The sequence below is a fragment of the Numida meleagris genome, chromosome 1 (genome assembly GCF_002078875.1).
Source record: "Numida meleagris isolate 19003 breed g44 Domestic line chromosome 1, NumMel1.0, whole genome shotgun sequence".
NCBI lineage: Eukaryota > Metazoa > Chordata > Aves > Galliformes > Numididae > Numida > Numida meleagris.
Window position 1 is genome coordinate 60716362 of NC_034409.1, and position 19059 is coordinate 60735420.

General features: G+C 48.1%; 2 protein-coding genes across 5 annotated transcripts in view; one reads left to right on the forward strand and one right to left on the reverse strand.

Annotated features, from left to right (window-relative positions):
* The window catches only part of LOC110395182 (zinc finger protein 501-like), a 62066-nt gene that overhangs the window by 39996 nt on the left and 3011 nt on the right, over positions 1-19059 (forward strand). The window contains exons 11-12 of the mRNA XM_021389347.1: positions 17381-17540; positions 18523-18629. The gene's annotated coding sequence lies outside the window, so the exon portion shown is untranslated. The remainder of the gene's footprint in view (positions 1-17380; positions 17541-18522; positions 18630-19059) is intronic.
* Positions 12897-17384, reverse strand: LOC110395185 (acrosin-binding protein-like). Of its 4 annotated transcripts, none has more exons than XM_021389364.1 (5): positions 16896-17384; positions 15922-15954; positions 14464-14679; positions 13978-14072; positions 12897-13427 (listed from the first exon to the last, which is right to left on the reverse strand). In XM_021389364.1, the coding sequence occupies exons 1-5, from the start codon at positions 16927-16929 to the stop codon at positions 12933-12935; spliced, it is 873 nt and encodes a 290-aa protein (XP_021245039.1). In that variant the 5' UTR covers positions 16930-17384; the 3' UTR covers positions 12897-12932. The 4 variants fall into 4 exon arrangements, with proteins under 4 accessions (XP_021245039.1, XP_021245045.1, XP_021245031.1 ...); XM_021389370.1 differs by having other exon boundaries at positions 15922-16004; XM_021389356.1 differs by lacking the exon at positions 15922-15954 and having other exon boundaries at positions 16957-17384.

Sequence of the window (19059 nt, forward strand, 5' to 3'; positions counted from 1 at the left end):
TCCATGGACCAATAAGGATGCTTTTAAGCTTCTTCCATTCCTTTGTCCAAATGGTGCTTTGGATGGAAAGTCAGGATTAAATCTTTTCTCACCGTTAAGCCAGCTCACTTATTTGTTATCTCAGGACACAGACATCTTTATGGCTGGCCAGGAAAAAATAACAGAGAATATCAACTTATCTGTACTTCTAAGTCTTATCAGCTATTCCCCATAATTCATTACAGTAAGTTGCTGATGGAGAAAAAGAGTAGGATTTACTTGCATACACATAAACTATATTTCTGCTACTAACTTTTTCAGACCTCTGAAGACTTGGCTTTTTTCCCCTCTCTATTTCTCCCCATCCATTATGTGAAATCTGTCTCTCCTCTCTCTGCACTGCCATTGGGATCCAGACTCCCTCTTTTATATTTCTTTACAACCACAATGTTTTCACTTACCCTGCAGTTATTTCTTTTAACTCCCCTATCACAGAGAAGAAAGCAGCCTTCATTTGGAAGGAGCTCCAGCACTGAGACATCCAGAAGCTAGCAATCTTTAGGAAAACCTAAAGGTTTTCCTCCTGCTTCATCCAAAGATCTGCACTGTCAAAAATAACCACAGGTCTCACATGAGTGCAACTCATGCAAATGTCATAGATCACTGTTCCAGACAGCTGAGAGTCCATAGGTAAGTTAGAGCCTACATGTACATTTGTTACCTCAACCCTTCACTGGGATTCAGTGCTAAACATACCCATACCTCCAAAAGCTTTGGAGATGTCCTCACTGCATGAGGAGGAGCACATGCCTCTGTGTTGACCCTTTCCTCATAGCTTGTGTTTTGTTTTGTGGTTATCCTTCATGCTGGGTGTTGCTGCAGGAGGTGTTGGACTCAGGACTTTTGGTAGAAGTTGCCTCCTTGGAAAGCACATGGCTCCATAATGTCAGGGTGGAGCCCAAGGCAATACTGCATGAAAGGATTGCTCCCCAGCTTTCAAAGTAAATTCATTTCTCCCCTGCAAAGGCAGAGTAGGAATAATTTAATTTTGGTCATAGTAAGAGACTGGAAAAGCACTTGGGGATGGGCTTATCATGTTGTGTGTGAATGCAGACTTGGGCTGCTTGAAACGCAGAACTGAGCTCCAGAGTTGTTTGGGATCTCTGTGTAGATGTAGCAATTGTGAAATGAATCACAGATGGTGACAAAGTGCCTTGGCTAGGCTCTCTGACAAGCTGAATGTGTTGCATGTGTGTGTTTAGGACCCGGATAAATATGGCGCAGGCTCTAAGTGGGATTCCAGGAATGAATTTCAAGAGTCTGTCCACACACAGCCAGGATGACTGAGGCAAAAGTGAAATTGATTTTGGTTTAAAAGGGCTGTGAAGGAAGATATGAGTAAATATGGAGAAAAATAATCTAAAATTGATTAGAAAGGAACCATTACCCAGCAGGCAGTAAACCATTGTAGATAGTCCATTGGATAACTATGACAAGAAAATGAGACTGCTCTGGTATATACAAATAAGAATCGGAACATTGCACTCCTGCCATGGTATTTTTTGCTTCAGTCTATGTGTCACTTTTTTGTGGTTTAAGATTATAAACTGCTATGAAAGACTATAAACGTACCCTATAACTATGAAAAAACTCTAGTTTTACATTCCAGACAGTCAAGTAATGCTTCAAGTAATAAAATACATGGTAAAGGAATGGCAGTGCTATGTGCTAGGAAAACACTTCAGGTGTGGAGGAAAAAACTTTTTGTATTATGCATGTGAAATAATCTCCAGTGCTCCCAGCAATGCTTGTATGGGAGATGTGGAGGACCTTATTAAAGCTCCTGTAAAGCCCAATACTAAAATAATTGCAGTAATTGAATGAATAGTAATGTAAAGCCTCCTGTGACTGCACGGTCCCAGCAGGAACCTTAATTCCTCTATTACATTTGAAAAGATCTACAATAAAGTATAATATCTACAATAACAGAGAAAATCACCGTAGTAACAGTAAGATCTAATCTAGCTCAACAAAATTGGAGTAAACCATACCAGAAATCTTAACAAGACAGTTTCTCACTATTGTAGGAAAAGACTTTGCTCTGGTAAGGAATCCTACCAGAGCTGCCTTTAAACAGTGCAGAGTTAGCTTGTGCCCCAACTCAGAGAAAAAACCGTAGGAGGCTCCCTAAGTAAGCAATAGGTTTTGCTTTACATAATCCCTGAGTAGTACAGTCACAACCTGGGATCCATCTGGTCCCTAGCAGGTCTCTGACATCCATCTGTGTCTTGTTCTCCAAAAGCAAAAATTTGGATTGAGGTTGGAAACTACCAGAAGAATTCATACCAAGGCCCACCTTAGAAATCCAGTGGGAGTACATGCAAGTGTGATCTGTGAAATTATGTCACAGATCCCGAACTGAAAGAAAAAAGATGGATTTCACACTTGATGTTGACATGGAAAAGGAAAATCTGGCCTTATGCTTGCACTATCAGGAACGTGAAACCACAGCAGCCTTTAGTTACTTAGATAGGACTTACTGAACATATCAGTTTGGAGACTGTTGAGAGACAGCCAGACATCAAATTCCTGGACAAATTTTCATTGCATTTTTACAACTGTATGATGGCCTTTGAACCTCTACTTGTGTGTTCAGGGCAGTTCTAGTTCTTGCCTAAGTCTCTGTTCAGCCTGGATTTGATGCTGAATAGGCACAGCTAACGTTAGTGAGAAAATAAAACGATTCATTCCACTTTGTTCTTGGGAATTCATAGGGGCTGTATTACAAAACATATCTGCAAACTGCTTAGACTTGTGGATTAGTTCCAAGACAGTGGAATAATTAATGTCACTGAGCTATACGTGAGACTGAATTAAGTATTCTAGGAGCAAGAGCCTAACTGCTGGTTTAACCACCCAACTGGATAAAAGTTCAGATTTAGAATACCACCTAAAATCTTTAAAAATCCACAGAATTCCTGATGGAAAGTGCTTCTAGGATGGTCCTCCTCATAAGCAGGACACAAAGTTTAATCTTGCTCCCAGCCACAGTAATGCCTATGTTTCAAATAATTGTGTTGATATCAACAGCTGCTTATGCGAGTTATATAATAAACCTACAAAGCCACTTAGAAAGTGTTGTGGAGAAGATGACCTTGCCCCCTTGGAGGAGCAGTGAGAGCAAGTCAGGCACGGATGTATGTTTGCCCTGCTCTTATATTCTTTGTTATATATTTAGTTTGTTATAGCTGCTGGAAAAAAAAGAGCCAATATTAGGTTTGAAAACATGACTTACACAAGATAAAGAAACCCAGAAATATAATGCATATAAATATGAGAAAAGGGAATTGCTTGCTCTCAGAAATGTGGAGTGAACTTGCAGAGGCACAGTAAAAGATGAGAGATTATAAAAACACATTAAGGCTGTCACTGTAAAGTAGTCAGGGAATTACACAGCAAGCTCGCATTACCAATTCAGGCTGGAGTTTGCTGTGAAGAATGGCCTGGTCTTTGGAGGGAACAGAATGGCTGTGCAAAGTGCACTGCAATCTGATATTCTTTGGAGAATTCAACAGGCTTGTGTGGGTATAGAGCAATGCAAATGGAAAACATAGGGTATGTACGTGCAGCAGCTTCCTAAAAACCCAAATATTAAAAAAATCATCTAAGAGTGAGCTGTTTGTTCAAAATATCAACCTGGAAAAGAATAGAATTCATGCTGCCAGATCAGGGTGAATAACTGCCATGGTTTGATAAATTTACACATTGTTTTTCTGGCAGAGATTACACTGCGGCGTCGCATCATTATTTGCATTTCCCCATGGCAGTACTACAGGGAATGTAGCGTTAGCACCTTTGCTGTGCCAGGCAGCAACACAGAGCGGGCTGAGCAAGGAGCTGCAGCTCAGGCCAGGATTTCCAACCATTTGCAACGGCTGATGAGGAGGATTCCAGCCTGTGACATCTAATCCTGCATATCCCATACTGAAAAGTCAACTGAAAAATGGAATTAAGATATTTGAGATTTCTGTAAAAAGCTACTGGACTTGAAAGAGATCCTTCTGCTGCTGAGCTTAAGAGATTGCCTTTAAAACATGGGCAATCTCCCTTTATTTCAAGAGGTGGCTGAGAAGCAGACTTTCCAGTATAGGATTAATCTTGGTGCCTATAAATACAGATGAAGCTATGCAAGAGTTACACTGTTTCATGGGTAACAAGGATACTGAAGTGCAGTGAGATGCAGTCTGCATGTGGGATGAAGCTTCATGGACTCAGAGCTCTGCCTGCCAGGGAAGGCAGGCTTCTGGCACCTTTGGAGTGCAAACTCCTCAAGGGGAGGCTTTGGGGAGACAAGAAGAATATGGAGATGAAGCCTGCAAATAACAGAACCATAGAATATCTCAAGTTGGAAGGGACCCATAAGGATAATCGAGTCCAGCTCCTGGCTCCACACAGCACCACCCAAAAATCAGACCAGATGTAGTGCCTGAAAAGATCTTGAGGTTGAGCAGACTAAGTAGGAGCTCCTGGAAGGCATTTTGCATGCTGTTAAGACAGCTAATGCCATTTTGTTCGTCATTTTTTGTAAGAACCATGACAGCAAAAGAAAAGGAAAAAAAAACGAGTGACACACACTATTATCAAGAGGATTAAGGTGAGAACTGGCCTGAGAGGATCAGACTTGAGAAGAACTGGGGCAGAATGGCCCTTCTCTTCTCCCCTGGCCTCAGTAGCCCAAGCCAGCTCTCTGGAGAAGAGCATGCCCTGCTGGGGCTGCTGAAGCCAGAGGCACAGGGGTTGTCCATGGGCAGCCTCTGGAAGGAAAGGCAGGGGTTGGGCTAGGTTGTGTACAGCATAGGTGTGTCACCGTGGTAAAAGCAGCAGTGTTCTGGATTCTGTGGCAAGGTGTTATGGTACAAAAGTCTTCATGAAGGTTGTGCTTACCGTAATGCTGGGAATACATTTATATTTAGCCTGATTGTGATGTCTCATCTTTGGCTGTGGCTGAATGGTGGCTTTGTCTATAGCCACAGTTTTCATGTACCACCAATAATGCAGCTTGTGCAGAAGTGATGCTCAGGTCAGAAGGGGTGAGCCTTTATTGTTGTGGGGGGGAAGGAATTTCATGGGGATACTCGTTGCCAAAATATTGAGTGCCAGGCATGTACCAAATCTGGTGATACTTCAAAAGCACTTTCAGATCTATTTCACTTTGGAGAAAAGAAATTATGTCCCTTTGTATCAGGCTGTATTTCCAGGAAATACACTTGGAGAATACCTTTGATACTGCTGACAGATGAACTCTATGGCCACAGAGCAATATGGGGATAAAAGGGGTGTTTGTTGTGTTCCATATGAATCTCCAGTAGAGCATTCAACTCTCTGTCCCAGCTTGTACCACCTCTTCCTTTCTTTGGAGTGGTGATGTTCCAGTGATGAAGGCACTCACTTCACTGCCATTCGGGCCTCTAAGATTCCTGCCTTGCCAGCTTGTTGACTATTTGTAAGGTATTTTTATCTTTTCAGCACCATCTTCTTCCACTTGCATCACCTCTGTGCCGTGCATCTTGGTGTTCTGCAGCAGCAACTGCTGCTCTTGGCTGCTGACACTTGAATAACCAGAGACTCTGAATGCCTCATAGCCTAGTCAGAGATTTACTTTCCTATTACTTGTGAAAATAATGAGACTCCTCAGCTGTACACATGGAAGTGAAGAAAAACAAGCTTGGTTTTTTATGCTTATAGAAAAATAAACCTGACTTTCTTCCGGTCCTGAAACCACTGCACTAGGAGCAGAGTAAGGTCTTTGAGAAACTTTTTACTGTGTCTTTCAGAATATTTTAGTGCTCTGTTTTCTTTGAAAGTTACCTGCAAAGAAACCAGAGCTCCTTGTTGATACATCCACACATCTCTTAGTTTTCTGAAAATCTCTAAAGCAGCATACCTGTAAATTACAAAGTCAGATGCTGTCTGTTTTGAAAGATATTGCTAATGGGCAAACAAGTAATTAAGATTTCCAGCCACCTGTAGCCAACTTGAGATACAAAACCATTCATTTCAGAAGGAGCTGGAAAAATTGGCTCCATTTTAGTGAGCTTTGAAAAACTCAATAAATAGTTGCAAAATATTGGCATAAAATCCTAATTAACTTGGATTCACTGAATTGTTGATTCTGTTTTCATGCTTGGGTTTTCAGGATTACTTAAGGTGGGTTGGACTTCTTTTTTCTCCCTTAATTAACAAATATTTTTTTAAAGACTTGAATCCTTAAATGAAGGACGGTACTCTTAGCATCTGTGAGACTGCCAAACCAAGCAAACTAGGAAATAGTGACTCTACTACTGCCAAGTTTGGGCAGGGCATCGTGCAGGCTCATGCCTTGTCACAGTGTAGTTGCCTCAACCCATACTTCAATGGGAAAGGTCTAGTCCCTGTAAAATCCCACTTTTCCCAAACTCTGTGGGTGTCAGCTATTGCCTCCACAAGTGCTCCAATGAGAACAGAAGAGAAATGCGCAGGTAAGATGCCTAGTCCGTTGAGTTGACCTCAAGAATGCTGCATAGGACAGATAGCAGCACACTGTTGCTTCTCAGGAATGCAGAGAGTATTTATAAAAGCCATGTGTTGTCTGGCCCTCGCAGACATACTGTACTTCCCCTGTCTTACAAAGAAAGAAGGTGTCTGCATGGTAGCAACAGCTTGGTAGTATTGCTATTGAATCATGGATGTCATGGGAAGGCTGACAGCTGCTAGTAACAACAGGAAGGGGGATTTGTAGCTACATCTGAAATACTCAGATTGATTCATGTTTTCACCGAGCGTTGTCTGTTTTTCTTTTTTTCTTTTCTGTTTTAAATACTTCCAAATTCCTTGTTTATGAGTAGAATCCTCACTGGATACAGATATCATGTGCAGGATTGGAGAAGTGATCAAACACATCCCATGTAGGCTAGTGAAAGATTTTTTGAGAGTGCTGTTGGATATTGTGTCTTTTAGTGATTGGTCCTCAATCTCAGCCAAATTAATCATAGAATTGTTTGAGTAGGAAGGGACAATGAAAGGTCATCTAGTCCAACTCTACTGCAAGTAACAGGGACAGCAACAGCTAGAGCTAAATAAACAGGAATCCTTCTCTTTTGGTACAGGGTTTGTCCATGTTGCCTGATAACTAGAACCTGAGCACTTGTCCCCACTGTCCTCACCTGGCCTCATCTGCTTTGGCAATGGTATTTCTGGAGAAGGCACAATTGGACATGGTTTTTAGGGGGAGCTGTGCTCCATCAGGCTGATTGACAGCCAGCAATAATTCCTGTATCTGAAGAACTGGTCCTGCAGGTGGTCCCTGCCATTGTGCACGTCTGTAGGTGTATGAGCGGGAATGTTGCTTAGGCTGCTGCCTCCACTCCTTCTGGGCAGGCTGGCCCCTAGGCTGGTGGGTTCACATGGTTGCAGTATATTTGCAGCTGAAACTCTGGGCGTCTCTTGCTGCTGTTTGTTGCCATCTTGGTTCTGGCCAACCACTGCCCTCTATACCAACTGCCAGGTGCCAGGAGCTGCTGAGGCCTTTCCCATCCCTTGGTGCCACCCTGCAGTGAGAGGAGGGGACACCCTTGCTGCCCTCCCTCCCCCCTCGGTCTTCTGTGCCCAGCACTGAGCAAAGGCAGTGCCTGCAGCCTGCTCCAGGTTGCTGTGTGCCTGGGCCCCTCCCCAGCCCTGAGGCCTGCACTGGGCCTCACCCCATGGGGCAAAGCTCTTCTGCACTGGGGAGAGCAGGAGGGCAAACTGTAAAGTACCAGAAATGGAGACGCACTTAGTAGCTTTACTTTTTCTATGATTATTATTATTGTCTTTTGAAATTGTATTGTCCTTTTGAACTGTTTATTGCCCTGTCTTGAAAAAAAGTCCAAATGGAGCAACTGGAATGGACCTTCATGCTGAACCTCAGCCATCTTTCCCATCCAAACCCAAGTCCTCTGCTTCTCCAAAGGAACAGCTGCATCTGTAACTTCTCTGACACTGCATGGAGACTGCAAGGAGCTTGGGGCTGTCCACAGAGCAGCTCAGTGGACACCGGTCTCAGTCCTGCCCTCTTCCTCAGGGCTCACCTGGAGGCTGCAGGGAGCTCAGGGCCATCTGCTGGGTTCCTCCTGTTGTCCTGGTGCAGCAGCACAGAGGACACATTCCCAGTCTTGCCCTCTTTGCCCACCTGGAGGCTGCAGAGAGCTTAGGCCCATCCTCTGGGTTCCTCCTGTTGTCCCCAGCACAGCATCTCAGAGGACACCAGTCCCAGTTCAAGTCCTTCCCTTTTCCTCAGAGCTCGGGGAAGAAGAGGTGAGAGGTCTTGGGAAAGGAAGAGGATGGGAGACGGGGCAGGAAGGGTGAAGGGAGCAGCAGCTGGTGCTGGGGCTTTCTGGCAGATGATGACATTTCAACACTGAGATGCAAATTGAGAGCTCCTGGTGCACCGCCAGTGGATGTGGTGACTTGTGTCTCTTGGCAAGCATGATGTTATAGTGCTTGCCTTGCCTAGGTGGAGATGGATCCACGTCCATTGGTTCTTCTTCCAGAGGCAGATCTACCTCCATGGGCTCGATGTTGCCTTCAGGAGGATCAGCATCCATTGGCTCAGGTTCACTGCTGCTCCCCTGAAGCCTGAGCTTCTTTGGTGGAGGAGGATCCATACTCCTCCACTGACTGAGGCAGGAGAGAAATCTCCTATGTAAGCCGCTTCTCGTGCCAGAAGATGGCCACAAGTCGCAGGTCAGTTACTGACTGGGGTTCTGTTGTCAGGGTCCCCGTATTTATAAGGGTTGGCAGATAGCTGGCTCGTAACATCATGAAGCCATGGCGGGTGTGACCCTAAGGACATCCCATGACAACTGAGACATGGCTGTGTTGGGCCATGTTGCTATGGCCTGACAGTTTCCCTGCTTGCCACTAGTGGGATTCTGCAGGGCTCCGTTTTCAAACAAGTTCTCTTTAATGATTTTTATCTATTACTCCAATAACGATCTGGAAGCTATATGAAGTAAATTTGTGGATGATGCTAAACTGGGAGGAGTGTTGACTCACTTGAGGGTAGAGAGGCATTGCACCAAAATCTTGACAAATACAAGGGTGGTTGCCATCTGCACGAAGAAGAGCAAGTGCTGGATTCTTCAGCACTATGACTGATCCGGACATATTTGTACAGTCAGGAAGAAGCGTGGTAAAGCTTGTCAGCCTTTTTCCTCTCTACTAGTTTATATTTAAATTCTAATTTTTAATGTGCCCTTTTCTTCCTTTTACCATACAGTATGATACAGTTGCTGTTGCTATTGACCTTCAGGCAGAGAAAACAGTGGCAGCTGATGTGTGACACTGTTCTCTGGAATTAATAGCCCTTGCCCTCAATTTCAGACAAAATATTGTAAGACTTGATTTGTGATAAAGGTAGGAGGAAGGAGAGGTAATATGGCTTGGAAAAGCCATTTGTTGTTGTCTGATAGCAAACTCTACTGGTTTTGTCCACAGGTATCACGGTACTGAGAAAGGAGTTACAGAAAGCAGAGACGCATAAACCTCTGCAAAAGCTTAATGTTCCGTAAATGGCACTTTGAGAAAGTGCAACGGCAGCTGTTGCTGAATTCCTGGAGAAGGGAACCTCTACCCGATGCAGGCAGCTGCTAGCAGAAAGGGAACTGGCCAGCTCTGCTGTGTGATGGCGTGAGAGCTGCCTGCTTGGGCCATGCTGCGTTGGGCCTGGTGCTGTCCCACTGTGGGCCTGCTGTCAGTACTGGAAAGGTGTGGAGATGCCTTCTGCCCAAATGCACAGCAAAATCTCTTTGTTTACAGAGTGAGTGCCGTGTCCCAGAAAGAGCTTGGGTGTACTGGTGGATGGCAAGCTGAGCATGAGCCAGCAGTGTGCCTTCGCAGCCCAGAATGCCAACGTATCTGCATCAAAAGCAGGTCAGGGAGGTGATCCTGCCCCTCTACTCTGCACTGTTGAGACCTCACCTGGAGTACTGCAACGAGGTGTGGAGTCCTCAGCACAGGAGAGATGTGGATCTGTTGGAGTGCGTCCAGAGGAAGGCCACAAAAATGATCCCAGGGATGGAAGGGACAAGGGTCAGGCTGAGAGAGCTGGGGCTGTTCACCTGGAGAAGGGAAGGCTCCGAGGAGACCTGAGAGTGGCCTTTCAGTTTCTGAAGGGGGGCCGTAAGAAGGAAGGGGACAGACTCTTTAGCAGGGTCTGTTGTGATAGGACAAGGGAAAATGTTTCATACCAAAAGAGGGGAGATTTAGACTGGATATAAGGAATAAGTCTTTACAGTCAGGGTGGTGAGGCACTAGAATAGGCTGACCAGAGAGGTGGTGGATGCCCTGTCCCTGGAGACACTCAAGGTCAGGATGGACAGGGCTCTGAGCAACATGATCTACCTGTGGGTGTCCCTGTTCACTGCAGGAAGGTTGGACCAGATGGCCTTTAAGAGTCCCTTCCAACTCAAATGATTCCCTGATTCCATAAAATCAGAGTTTTCTGAGTAGTGTTTAAACTGATCAAGGGCATTTTAGCTAACACCCAGGTACTGCTTTGAAAATTCCACTGACATCTCAGCTAAGCTGCAAGTGGTGAGACGCAGCATGCTCACTGAGGTGCGCTCCTGGGAGGCAGAGGACAAAGTGCTAGGGAAAGGTGTGCAAGGGAGAGGTGCCTTCTTCACACCAGGCTGGTGGGGCTAGGGCAGGGCTCACAGGAATGCGCTGTCTGTGCAAAGTCCTCCCTTGGCAGAAAGGCGGCTGCTCTGAGCTTTGCTCAGGCTTCATGTCTACCTCTGGGGTCAGCCATTGCTAACTAAAAGACAGAGATTTAGGTAAGATGTTGGGCAGAGATTCTTTACACGGAGGGCGGTGAGGCCCTGGCACGGGCTGCCCAGAGAAGCTGTGGGTGCCCCATTCCTGAAGGCGCTCACAGCCAGGTTGGATGGGGCCCTGGGCAGCCTGAGCTGCTGGGTGGCAGCCCTGACCATGGCGGAGGCCTGGGGCTGGGTGGGCTTTAAGGTCCCTTCTAACCCAAGCCATTCTATGATTCTGTGAAGGAAGGTGACACCGTCCTGTCACTAAGAGGACAGAAAGCAGCCGGGCTTTACCAGGGTACAGTAACACACACACACTGCGGGGAACGCGGACAACGGGAACCCCACAGGCTGCCTCCTTGCTGCCTCCTGCCGCGGTCGCCGCAGGTGCGCGGGCGGGCCCCGCTCCCCCCGCCCCGGCGCACACGGGTTAACAGCAACGCTTCTCCGCGCCGCGCCGCCCCTTGCCCGGCGGCCCCTCCGCATCGCCCGGCCCCAGCCCCGGCCCCGGCCCCATCGCCGCGCACATGGCGCTGCCGCGGTAAGTCCGGCCGCGCCACCACAACAGCGGGCGGCGCTGAGGCGGAGGAGGCGCGGGCGGCTCCGAAGGGGCTACTCGCGGGTCCGGGCCGCGCCCGCTGGGACACAACGGGGCGCTGCCGGGGAGCGCCGGGAGAGGGGCGGCCGGGGGGGCAGCGGAACGGCGCTAGCTGCCTGCCGCGGGCACACGGGGCAGCTCCGGGCTGCCTCTGTCCCGGTCAGAGCCGATGGAGGACGGAATTAGCGCCGGGATCGCTAAATCCGGAACAGAAAGGCGTGTCGGCCCACGCGTGGGCTGCTGGCCAGCAGCGGAGGGAGGTGAGCGCAGCCGTGGTGCCGGGGCCGGGGGAACGTCGTGCCGCAGCCATGGTGCCTCGGCAGCAGCGGGCGCTGCGCTTGGCGGTCCCGCCTGTGACCTCCATCGGCCTTGGAAAAGGTTCCATTTCCCGGGGCCAGCGGAGGGTCTGAGAGGAGGGAGCTGTCCTAAGGGCTTCTTCCAATGGTCGGATGTTCTGCGTGTTACTGTATGTGTCACTCAGGCAGGGTGAAGGAAGCACGGCTATCCTTGCCCTGAAGGCAGTGCACCCGGTGTGGTGCATCACTGCTCCTCTCTCCTCGCAGCCCTCAGAGGAGGAGGTTACACAAGGCCTGTGGGGTAAAGTGCACGGAGGTTCTTGTTCAGCAGTGCTCTCTTGAGAGCTGAAGCTGACCGCTTGATCTCTGAGCAGCTTCGAGGCAGCTCTGAACTCAGAGTGAGTGGAGGTGCAGAAAACCACAGCTGGTCCCCAGGGAGCTCCCACCCTGCTGTCAGCATGGGTGGCTTCATATGGTTTTACTTACAGGTATGGTCAGTGTTTGTAAAAGGAGCAGCACTACAGCCAGAGTTCCCATGAATGAGACTCTGCTACTTACTTTCTGAGAGACAAGAGGAGTTCCTTAACATGAACGTTTATCTCATATCTCAGCATCTATTTTGGAAGTAGCCACAAACCATGTGCCTACACTGGTACAGTAGAATGCAGGACCGGCAGTTCCTCTGCAGGGAGATGGGCCTTCTGCAGGGAGAGCACTCCTTTTGTGTCCGTGCATGTGTATTCACACACATGTGTCCAAAGATTCTTCTCTTCTTGCTTCTGAGCAGAAACACCTCTCCTTGGTGAGGAAAGGCCAGCATTCTCCCGTGCAATCACTGAAGGAGATAACAAACGCTATCTCTCTGTCAAGGAGAGCTAGTGATGGCGGTGGTACAACCCCACCTAGGAAGAGAATTACTTCTTTCCATCTTGCCCTGTCCAAGGATGGAGATGTTCAGACCAGACAGTAGTGGATGAACAGCTTGTGTAGGAAAGAACAACGCATCTTTGAGACAATTATTTTTGAGAAGATAACATCTTTATCTTTGAATCCTGGGCTTGGGTTTTCCCTTGCCCTCAGAAGAGGCCTTTTCTCCCTAATTCTCACCCTTGGCCTGAGGAAGCGCTACAGCCCTGATGGTGCCTCAGGCCTGGGAAGGAGGGTTCTGCTTTCTCTGTTCCCATACATCCCCTCTAAGCCACAGTGGCTCATCCCTTTTGCTGATCACGTTTTTCTTCCATGCTGTGTATCAGTGCTGTTTGCCCCCTGAGACACACTTGCGTTGTTCAGGGCCACCAGCAGCCTCAGGGCAGCAGCCTGCAGCTCTTCCTCCATCACTGCCTTTCCCATGGCCAGCAGCTGCTTCATTGTGTGCACCAAGCTCTGCACATGGCTGTCCTGCAGCCTTAGGAGGAGATCCTCAATGTCAGTGGTGGGCAGCTGTCCCTGCTGCTGGCTGCTGACTGTCACCTCTGCGGGATGTGAGGCGGAAGGCTGCATGCTCCTCAGCTGTAGCGTGCCATCAGGTGAGGAGCTGGAAATGCCTGCTCCTTCCATGTTAGGGCTGGAGCTGGATGGCTGGGTGGTTGCAGGAGAGGTGAGAAAAATGGGCTGGGGGCTGAAGGTAGCAGACAGTTCTGCATCACTGCTCAGGGCCATGTTGTTGAAGGTTTGTGTGCTGCCCAGGTTGGCCTTGTGCTCTCCTGGGCATGCAGTCCTCTGTGGAGGAGAAAAACATTGCTGTAGAAGCGGTGGGCCTGAGGAACAGGCACCCGGCCACTGCCCTGCACTGTGACATTGGCACTCACAGTGCTGTTCCATCCTTCCCATTCCCTGCCAAGATGAGCTCCCTTAAGCCCAAGGAGGGAAAGAAACCTTCTCCTTTCCTGATCGTGTCTCCCTGAAAGTCTCCTTTTGGGACTCCCAGTTACCTTCCCTTTAAGCCTGCACAACTCACCCTTTCTCCTGCAGTAGCTTTGTTATCTCTCTTTGCTTGGGAATGAGAGCTGGACATAAGGGCTGATGTGGTCCTCAGAGGTTCATTTTCTTCAAGAATACCTTCCCCAGAGTCTCCTTTTTGGCAGGTGGTTGCTAGTGCCACCTGTGTACACCGGTCAGCTTGGTGTGGGTGCCCCTGACAAATGGGCTGCCCACAGCTCTCTTCTACCTTCCCTGTCTTTAGCCTCTGTCTTCCCATTTCCTCATTTCACATTCACCTATCAGTGCCCAGAGCACATCAAGGTCATTGGGAAGTTGCTGAATAACTCACCTTAATGAAATACCTTTTTGTAGTGCAGCGATAAAAAGCAAAGGCGCAGAAGTTGGGGAAGAAGGAAGTTTCTGTCAGTTCAGAGCATATGGGCCCTAGAAAAAGGCAAATGAAGACATGGACTTGGAGGTAAACTCCAGTGCTGAGGTCCCACCAACCCTCAGTAATAACCTCATTGTCAAAGACGTCTCTCCATTAGAAAACCTCATGTGCTCAAGAGAAACGCCACTGTTTCCTGGTCATCTCTGCCACTGAAGCCATGAGAAGAGGCTGGTGTTAAGGACATGTGGCTGCCATCAGGTGTAAGGGAAGGTGCTCGGGAGCAGATGCTTTCTCCTCACCTGGGATTACTGCCTGCCCTCTCCTTTACCTCCTTACTTTACCCTTACCTCCCAAGTCTCAGTCCCCTCCCAGCACAGAGGTGCAGTGCTGGCCGTGCAGTACCCCTATCTATCTGCCTTCCCTGGCAGTTGCAGTTGCCTTTACCTTTGGGGATGATTCCATGGTTTTCATACTCATCCAGTCTCCGGACCAGGGGGTTCTGGCAGCCATACAGCATGCGGAGGTGGCAGGCAGTGCTGGCACGATGGGCGGCCCGAAGGGACCTGAAGAACTGGCGGTACTCATCATTGGAGAGCGGTGTGCCCAGTTGCTGTGCCTTTCCACTCCAAGGGCCAGCAACGCGGCCCCAACTTGACAGCACTGGTGAGAAATGAAGTGCAGGGGGGTAGGAGGAGGAAATGCTAACCCTAGAACACTCAGAAGAGCTGTCAGGCTGAGCCCAGACCTCTGTTGCCTTCTCTGGATGCAGGGTCCAGAAGAATGCTGTGAGAGGGTCAAAATGGAGGTCTAGGCATGGAGGGGGCCAGCTCTGCCCATGCTAGCAGGGGCATAGTATTTTGGGGACGGTGCATGGCTGAGGGGCCTTCACCAAAATCTCTAGAGATTGAAGTCCTGAGCTGGGAGGAAGGTCTGGGAAGTTGTGGCTGGAACTGAGAATGCAGCTCTGCTGTCAGATCTGGAACAGGGAGATGGTTTCCTTTCAAGACTTTTGTGTCTGCAAATTTTCTTCCTCTGTTAAGTGTGTAACCTCTTAAGTTGATGAGGCGTGCCCCAACAGGTATGAATATGCCCTTAAAATGGTCCAAGCATTCACTGAACCCACGTGCAAAACTTAAAGCTATTTCTTCTCTGTAAAGAACATTATGAAAGCTGCCAAAATCAAACATTTGGAGGCTAGATGAGCCCAAATATAAGTGTCATATGCAACCTTAGTTTCATCTCCTTGTGCATATGCTTTTTATTCATTATTTAAGTAAGTGCACAGCAAGCTGCTCTTCTTTCCTTAGGACTTCAGTGTCCCTTCATTGTAGAGACTTGACCTGCCCCAGGTGGGGAAGTAAGATTGTAAGATAGGCTTGTGCTGCATTTAGGACATCTGCCTCATTTCCCATGAGTGTATGGAAGAAGGAGGCAGGAAGATGCTGGAAGAGGAAGGGTAGTTTTGTGGGTACTCTTCCAAGAAGTAGATTTTATTCCTGGCTACACCACAGAGGCTTCTGCGTGATTCTAGGCAAGTGCCAGGTTTCTCAGTGTGTTGTTGATGGAATTTTCCTTACCTCGTGGGTTGCCATTTATACGAAGGCTGAGGTCTCCTAGCGTTTTGGAGTCTGCATGTGCTGTGTTTTAAATGTAAGTGCTACATTAGCATCTACTCTGAGAAGACAGGGCTGAAGCATCTCAAACTGAGATTCTGAAAGTAGTGGATATTTTTAACTTTAATCCTTCTCTGCCCTCGTTTTGCTATTTGCAAAATCGCTATGAACGAATTAACAGCTGTGAAACACTAAAATGTAGAGTGTATAGAAAGTTCACAAGGTAGAGAGTCATTTGAATGGGATCTGCACATAAATCAAGCACAGAACAGTAAGGGTGACAACTTACTGAATAGCTGCTCGTTGCAAAGGCATCCCAGGACTAAAGCAGCCAAAATCCATGGGAAAAGAATATAAGTGAGAGCTGTGTTACTGTGTGCACAGAGGGAACAAATCAAGAGTTGCAAAATGAATGCGATTTAGGGATGATCTAAGCACTGTCTTTGACTTTGCAACCTCTGGATTAGTCTGTTAATCTGTCTTTTTTTTTTTTTTTGTAAAGGCACACTCAAGAATTAGGGCCTCTATCTTGTTAACATCTCTGCCATCTTATTAACACCTATATGCCTGTAGATGCAGCAGGATCAAATAAAAGTGTGTCACTTTCCCCCATGAAACAATCGCAGAGGTTACTGAGCCCTCCGTGAAACAGTATTAAATGAGAATGAGACACTGCCAAGTGACATTGTGGAAATCTACAGAAGTATGGGAATGAGGAAACCGGGAAATACGGGACCTCTCCACAGCCTCTCACTAGGATGTGGCCTGGTAGGCCATGGCTTTCTGACCATTTCTTCCAACTCTATCACCTTTGGTTCGCCTTTATCCAAGATCCTCTCTCACATCTCCCTCTGCCTCCCCTACCTCCTCATCTGGCCTGTTCTTCCCTTCTTAGCTGGTGGTTCGAGCCCAAGTCTCTGCTCTCATTTCCAGTCTGTGTGCCAAGCTGTGTCACATCTCCAGTCTCCACCCCTGCCCCAGCCTCTGCCCAGTTGTGTCCAGCTCCAAATCCTCCTCCCTCAGCTCAGCAATCCCTCCCTATCTCTCCTTGATGAATAACATACCAGTCCCGATGGATGAGGACTGGCAAAACTGTAAGCATCTGAGATCTGTGTATCGGAGGTGCTTGGGGGTGCCCTTTTCTTTTCCTCTCGCCTCCAGTGTGCCCACACTGGTGTACACCAGGGCTGAGGAGGCAAAGAGCAGCCAGGTCAGTCATCCTTCCTCATGCCCTGACCTGAAGGGGAGACATTTTCTACTCACCAAACAGAACCAGGAGAGCCCGTGTGGCTGACATGGCACTGTGTGCACTGCCTGAGCTAACCTGTCACCTGCCCGTGTCCTCCCTCCTGTGGGAGCAGTGGGGAGCACAGCCTGCTTCCCTCGTTGCTGGTGAGATTGGGTGGTGTCACAGACACCTTAGTTCTTTGCTCTATTGTCCCTTCCTTCCGTTCTCCTCCCACCCTGTGTACCCAGCAGCAGCTGTTTGTTGGATTTGTGTCAGACATATGCCCTCCAGACTTCTGCCTCACCAAGGGTTGGGGTCTCGGTGGCTCCCTGTGCCCTGCCAGCTGTGTCCTTCATGGGGCAGTCCCTTTGGGCCTCTGCCCATCATGTCAGGAGCTCAGTGCAGCTCATCTCCCTCCTTCCTTGTCTAACTGATGTCTCATCAGCCATGATGTTGCCTGAGGACTTGTCCAAGCATGGCTTCACTAAATAAGCTCTCTATCTGCTTTCTTCTTCTGCAGGTGCTCACCATTTTGGGGTATGTATTAACCATTTCTTGGAGCTGCTCTTGAACGACAGCAGAAAGGCACTGAAGCTTTCTAGGTGGCTCTCCTCTCCATCTCCTCCATCCATCAGGATGCCTCAGCGGGGTCAGGCCTACCTGCTTAACAGTGCTGCCTTGTAGGTTGAAGGGGGACACATGGGGAGGAAGGGTTCAGCTTCCCTGCCATGTTCCAGTGGCACGGTGTGAAGCCATGTAACTGAAATGATGCAGTGCTGTTGCAGAGTTGGTATTCACATGTGCAGTTTTTAAGCATCTTCCTTCTCTAATCTGTACCTTTCTGGGTGTTCAGAAGTCAGCATCTGAAAATGCCTCAGTCTTCTACTGCTGTGCAAACATAGCACAGATCTAAATAGGTGACCTAATTTTCTATCCCACAAAACCCACTCCTGTATGCTGTACTTCTACTCTGTGAGGAGATTATTGTATGTTGGCACGCAAAACTGCCCAAACCAAATGATGTCAGTGTTTACACACAGACAGGTGTGTGTAGCTGCATTTTTCAGCTCATCTCCAGCCCTGTGTCCCAGGGCTCTGTCAGGAATGAGGCAGCCACAGTGCCATTTTGCTGGAGAACAGGATGGGAAACTCTGCCTTTGGTCTGCTGTTGCTTCTGCTAATGTGTGAACAGATCGAAATCCCTCCCTCAGCCCTGTGTGTGCCTGGCTGAGCCACCGAGCAAATGCTCCTCCATGAAAGCAATGAAGGAGACTCCAGGCAGATGCAGAAGTCAGCACATGCGTGCGGGCAGCGTTTTCCCTCCACCTCAGAACAGTACTGTGTCGTGTTCATATTTAACTCAGCAGGAAGAAAGTTGACAGGGAGAAAATGGCTTGAGGCTTCTGTACAAAACTCGGCAAGCTGACAGGCAACTCTCTGCAGTATGTGCAGCCATCCCTGTCTTTGCTGAGTGAGCGGCCCTGGCTAGCAGACCTGACCAGCAGTGTCACGGTGCGTGTGGCAGAACAGCAGCAACCCTGACTTGTGTTTCTGAGTATCATTTTACTCTGGCCTAGGATGCTTTCATTTCCTAAATCTCATTCTTGACACCGCTACTAGAACTGATGGTATTTGTTACATCTGTTTTCCCTCTCCGATCAGGAGCTGCTGTCCCTGACTTTGCTTTGACCTCGTGGATAGAGTGGAGAGAAACAGCACTGTGGCCAGGAGGAACGGAACGCTGAAACAGTGGAGGTACTGCTCACAAGGTGAGAAATTGAGAAATTGAATAGCGCATGCCTGGGGAAGAAATAAAAGAGTGAATGCTGAAAATCTGGTTATGTTGTGCTGCATGCTTCACGCTCATCCTGCATCTCAGCTCCTGTACTACATAGACTTTGCTCTCAGGAAGATTTATAGGCAGGGTATGGCAAAGATGAAACGCAATCCTGGGGAATCCAAGACCCTTTAAAAAGGAGTCTATCTGGAATGAAATCAAATACTGTGTCTTTTTCAGCAAAGATCTATACTTGGAATGTTAGAAGGCATAAATAACCACAGGGTGGCTTTTTCTTCCTTTCACTCTGACAATATTTTTAATGTGCTATTGGTCAGTCAGCTGTCCTGGGGTCTGTGTCGGGGGCCAGTGCTGTTGTTTTATTTGTACTGTGAGCACTTTTCAGCCCTGAGTGTTATAAG